The 6000-nt window shown below is 42.7% G+C and overlaps 1 protein-coding gene across 2 annotated transcripts in view; it reads left to right on the top strand.

Moving 5' to 3' along the window:
• Nucleotides 1-6000, top strand: part of LOC307035391 (alpha-actinin-4-like) — a 94788-nt gene that overhangs the window by 64941 nt on the left and 23847 nt on the right. For both annotated transcript variants that reach the window (XM_079674617.1, XM_079674618.1), the window contains exons 2-3: nt 4416-4530; nt 5289-5408. In XM_079674617.1, the coding sequence (XP_079530743.1) occupies nt 4416-4530; nt 5289-5408 (235 nt within the window). The remainder of the gene's footprint in view (nt 1-4415; nt 4531-5288; nt 5409-6000) is intronic.

The following is a 6000-nucleotide window of genomic DNA, read 5'->3' as shown; positions in this document are numbered from 1 at the left end:
TAATCAACTTTAAATCGCGATTTTAAATGATGCAATTATCAAATCGAAAAGCCTGCGATTGTTTTGTTTTTTTCTTCTTGTGTGTCAGTCATCCACATCAATCAGAAGTGCTGTGCTCCGCATGTACCAGCCATTGTTAACCAATCAGAAGTGGCCCATGATAGTTGGTGATAGACAGATTGATCCAATCACCTGCCAAGTATTTTTGAAATACTTTTCCAAATGGCTCCCAATGGAGCTTTCCTAGATGGTTTGGTGAAACAAACCATCTGAGTCAGGTTAGTAATGCTCCATCACATGTTTCTATTACTGGGTGAATCTTAAACTGAAGCTTGACTTTAAAGCAACCCAACGGAAGTTTCATGTAAGTTTAGTTATTTCACTCGTAGCTCGGAATGCGGGGGTGCTAGAGACGGGAGCATGTTGATGCAACCTTCCTAGCCGGAGATATTGCTGCATTTTACAATAAACTTCCGTTGGGTCGCTTAAAAACAAATATCGCAAAATCGAATCGCAATCAAAATATCTGTCAGAAAAATCGCAATTAGATTATTTCCCTAAATCCTGCAGCCCTAACACACACACTTGAAGCTCAGGCTGTGAGCAGCGAGCCCCGTAACGTCCCCCCAACACGTCACCCAGACCCCACGCAGCATTCTCATCTGTTTTCTTTACTGGTGTCATTTTCTGGTTGCTAAAAAACGCCATTGTAACACATAAACACTGATGTTCAGCTGTAACGGTGGTAGACTCATCAGAACAGAGTGGGTGAGCTGACCAATCAGAGCACAGTGGGCTCATAGAGAGGGGGGGGGGCAGGAGCTCCAACAAGGCGTTTAGGACAGAGAGTGAATACAAATACTATACAGAGATGCTGTATGAGAAACCAATGTGAGTTTGGAACATTGAACAATGTCAATCTGTTCTAGTAGACCTCAACAATGGAATTATGAACAGTAGAAATGGCCATGACATGGGACCTTAACATGTTGAGTTGAACAGTGAGGTCAGAGGAAGGTCGATGGAGGATAAGAGAGATGTGACTAAAATCTTGTAAAACACTGGGATGCAGCTTTGCTACGTCCACGCAGCCTTTAGCTTGTTATCTGTGTCCTCAGGAATCCTCTCATCCTCTGTGTCACCAACACAGAGCAGCTTTAACAGGATCCACTGGCACTCATCCTATTGGGTCGCTGCCTTTAGCGGTGAGGATCATTTAAGTTTGAATAGGGTCAATCGGGCAATGACATATCCTTTATTGGAAACCCGGCAATTCAAACCTCAAAATACAATGAAGAGGCAGTTTTACGTTGATCAGTGTTTCCCCTATAGTATTGTAGGTGTGAGAACTCATCACATACATTAGCTCTGCTTGTTTCACTGATGCATTCAGATCCAGATGTCCGCTGACTTAAACCCTTCAACCGGTTTAAAGGATGTGTTTCTTATAAATGTGGTCTAAACCGGACAACAAGTCAATTCATCACTGCTTTTGGCATACAAGCACAACAGAATGTTATGTTGATTAACATCCCTAGCTTTGTAAATGTTTTGACGTTTTAATTTCTTAGAGTTACATATTAAACCTTTTTGAAGCATTTAAAAATAATGCTTGTAAAGCGCAGTGTAATAGCTGTGTGTGGCGATCTACACTTCTAATACAAAAAGCGTGACTGAACAGAAGTGTTTTACTTCCTCCTGTCCCAGGATGGACATCCCTCTCAGCAGCATACAGGATACTTTAAGCTCCTGATACAGCCGAGTCTGTCCTCTGTCCTCAGAGGGAGGGGTGGAGGAAGTATAATCTGCAGCACGTTGTGTTATAGTGAACGTTAAGGTCTTAAGCTCTCTGCAGGTCTCAACATGTGTCTGTTTGTGTTTCCTTCTCCACCTCACCACTCCCAGTGGCACTACTCCTGTTAGGACAGCAGACTAGTGAAGCTGCTAATAGTTCAAGGTTCTTTATTTTGTACACATCGTCCCTAAGCTATTTATATCCAATGTTTCCTAACTTTTGAATATCTTGAAAGCAAGATATGGCACCCATGGTACACAACAGGGCTGCTGCGTGCTACATTACATTTAGCTGAATCTCTGCTAAACTTACCACACTGTAAAATAACCTCTTGACACACAGGTCACCAGTTCTTGGTTACCTGTACCATCTCTTACAATCAAGGAACATGCAACTGTTAATCACACAAAGCCTGGAGATATGAGTTTGTATAAAGCACTTTCAAACTGTTGCAAGCTAGTTTTGTCCCTAATTAGATCAAATATAATAAATAAAGAGGTTCACAGTGTTTTCCCTTTGAGCATGAGTGGGATCAGTCTGAGTGACAGTGGCTGCAGCTGCACTCTGATGCTCTGTTACACAGTCATTGCAGTGCCACTTCCTGCTGCAGTTGTTAACTGTGTGTGGCACAGTTACACAGTTACCCCCCCCTCCCCCTCCTGCCCCCTAACTTTGTGTGTGTTTGTTTAAATGTATCTCCCCTCCCTCCCTGCTCAGTGTGTGTCCAGTCTTAGCTCTCTATATATAATTGTGTCTGTGTGAGTTGGTATCGGCAGTCTGGGGAGGGTCAGAGAGAGAGGACAGGGGGCTGAAGGGTGCTAAAGAGTGCTATTCTCCCCCAGGCTCAATGGGTGCTTTGTGCCAGTGGGCTGGGGGAGGGAGGGGCAGGGCAGCAGCACCCTGTCATAATGTTTTCAACACAACACACGAGAGAGGCAGGCAGGAGGTGTAAGGTCAACTACATGCAGACTCTTTCTGGAAAGTTGTCTTCAATATTTATGTGGCAAAATACTGAGAAGTAAAAGATATGTGGCGAGATGTGAGTCAGTCCACAGAAAGACATTCTTCAAGTTTTTGGAAATGGAATCATCCAAGTCATTTGTTATGCATAACTGTCAGAAACCTCTTTAACTGTCTCTCAAACACTGAGGGCTCCTGCTTCTCTCTGCTGTATATCAGATGACATGAAATGAAACAACTTAAACCTTTAAAGACATCCCCTTGGACTTGGAAGCTGTTATGAACATTTCAGAATCAGGCTTATTACTAAGTAGGTCCACACATATGAGGAATTTGCTTTGATGGAAATTGTGCATATACATAGAAAGAGGAATACGTTTTAAAATGGCAGCAACATTTTTTTTCTATTATAACAACTATTTGAATGATTATTGTTAGACAAAATATTAATATTACAAAAAACAATGAGGACATCACATCCAGTTGACATCAGCAGATGAATGAATGAATGAAACAAATAGTCATTAGTTGCAGCCCTAGTGAATCTGAAGTGAAGGACACATGCTGCTCATCAAAATAATGATCTTATCAGTCCATCTTTATTGCCAGTCCAAAAGTCAAATGTATTTAAGATAAGATATCGACTGGCATTCTGGCTTACTTCTTTGATTGAAGCAGATGAGTTTTGTCTTGGTCATTCAGTCATTATCAAGTGTATTCTTCCTGCTGGGAAAAGCGATCAACATTCCTTCTCTTACTCTTTCCTGCTTTCTTTGTCCTCATCCCTTCACCTTATGCATATTGTGTCTTAGAGCTCCATAATATTTTCATTGTTTTAATTGTAATTAAAACAAAAATAATAATTGAAACTCACCCATGGTTTCCTATTATTAGCTTGGAAGTTCTAAGAAGTCAAGTATTTTCATCTGATGGACGAGACAGCCCTTTGGTTACTGAGCATTGTGAAGCTCTTTCATTAGTCATGTAACACGTCAGAGAAAAGTCAGTGTTTTGACACGTTGATTTATGACAAGCCATAAATGACTGAGTGGCGTGACAAAGCTCCCCGCAGCCCCGTGCCTACATCTGTGCCACTAACTCATCACAATCAAATAATTCAGAACACATTTGTGAAGAATGTTGGCTAACCAGGAGCTGGAAGACATGGACTCCATGCAGCTTTAGATGTGTCATATTTCTTTTTCCAGATGTTTGTGATTCAGTACGCCATCATGACAGATGTTCATTTTGATTCTTGTCGGGGTTTCATATCTTCAGGGGCATATATCTGTAAGGTCGGCAGTGTTTCTACATGAACATACGGGACAGGCTGTGGTACCTTTGTACGTGAGGAGGCTTTACTTTAGTTTTTTATAGTGGGAATGAAGCTAATTCTGATTGTTAAAAGATACTTTATTTGTATGACTTATATTTAAAATTGTTCTTTGATAACTAGCAGTTCTGAACTATATGTATTGTGTTATAACATCTGTCTCCTCCCCATTTCTTCTGCCACTTCCTGTCTTATCAAAGCAACTCCTTGACCTTCCTGTTAATTCTCCTCTATTCTCGATTCAATGTAGTTTGTTGTCATAAAAGCTAGAACAACACCGTCCCAGGCTGTGAATAATCCCCCCGTTTCTCCTGTTTGTGTGTTCAGACGTTCACGGCATGGTGCAACTCCCACCTGAGGAAGTCCGGCACGCAGATTGAAAGCATAGAGGAGGACTTCAGGGATGGGCTCAAACTGATGCTGCTGCTGGAGACCATTTCAGGTAATCCTCTGCCCCCCCCGCAGCTCCACAAAACTCACTCGGAAAGTTTTTAATTAAACTGTGATAGCTGTAATAATGTTCCACACAGAAACCACAGGGGAAAGCTGTCCAGCCCACCACACACACACACACACACACACACACACACACACACACACACACACACACACACACACACACACACACACACACACACACACACACACTTACTTCACAGAGCATTTATAAGCAGCCTCTCTTTGAGCTGTCGATCACAGTGAAAAATGTTTTCAGATGTTTTAGATCCACAAGATCTCTATCCAAACCAGAGCGGGGTCACTCACAGTTTCCCGCCTCAGTATGGATCACACATCTCACCATCAGGAGTAGCACTGGGAACCCTGTCACTTTGTATGACAGTCTTCCTCCTGCATAGAACATACTCATTTGAGCTGCTGTGGTCTCATAATGAAATGTGGCTTCCTTTCACATTGAGCTGAGTCACACCATGGTGCCTGCTGTAGCTTTAACTGTCTGACAGTGTTGTGGTGCTGAGCCTGTGGAAACATGCTGCCTCCGTCACTGCAGGAGCTAACTTGCTCACTGTGTGTGTGTGTGTGTGTGTGTGTGTGTGTGTGTGTGTGTGTGTGTGTGTGTGTGTGTGTGTGTGTGTGTGTGTGTGTGTGTGTGTGTGTGTGTGTGTGTGTGTGTGTGTGTGTGTGTGTGTGTGTGTGTGTGTGTGTGTGTGTGTGTGTGTGTGTGTGTGTGTGTGTCCACAGGTGAACGGTTAGCCAAGCCTGAGCGAGGCAAGATGAGGGTCCACAAGATCAATAACGTGAACAAAGCCTTGGACTTCATCGCCGGAAAAGGAGTGAAACTGGTCTCCATTGGAGCAGAGGGTAAGCATGCGTTCATGCACGCATATACAAACATGAAAAGAAGCCCCTTAAAAATGCCCATTGTTGATGTGCTGAGACACAATGAATGTAGTTATGAGTCCTGAAACTCATTCATCCACCTCACTCCTTTTAAACCTGATCTCAAGTCAAGATGTCATACTTGGTCCTGAGTGTGGAATCTGCACTACAGTAGATGACCTTAGGGCATGGATCACTGAACACACAGGCCCCAAAACCAGAGCCTCTGTTTGACTTTCACATGTTTAGTTAGAAAGTCAGAGAGATTAGTTAGTACTAAGAATGTCCTGAAGTCACTATCAACCCACAGATTGTTTTAAAACTGCCCACTTTTCAGTAGCAGGGAACTTTCTTAAGACTGATCGACGTCAATGCTTAATTACAGCCCATAATTGCATGATGTCCCACAGCTGTGTTGGAGCGTGGCCATAATCAGACCCATGAGGAACACCCTTTAACCGTCAGAGTCCAGGACTTAAGCTTCTTATTGTTCATAACACATACAATCAAAACCTGTGCATGTTGTATCTTGTGGTGCAAGACAGAATCTTAAAGAGATGCTATCCACACAGTT

This window comes from Notothenia rossii, assembly GCF_949606895.1.
Source record: "Notothenia rossii genome assembly, chromosome: 4".
Classification (NCBI taxonomy): domain Eukaryota; kingdom Metazoa; phylum Chordata; class Actinopteri; order Perciformes; family Nototheniidae; genus Notothenia; species Notothenia rossii.
This window is presented reverse-complemented; position numbering and strand designations above follow the sequence as displayed.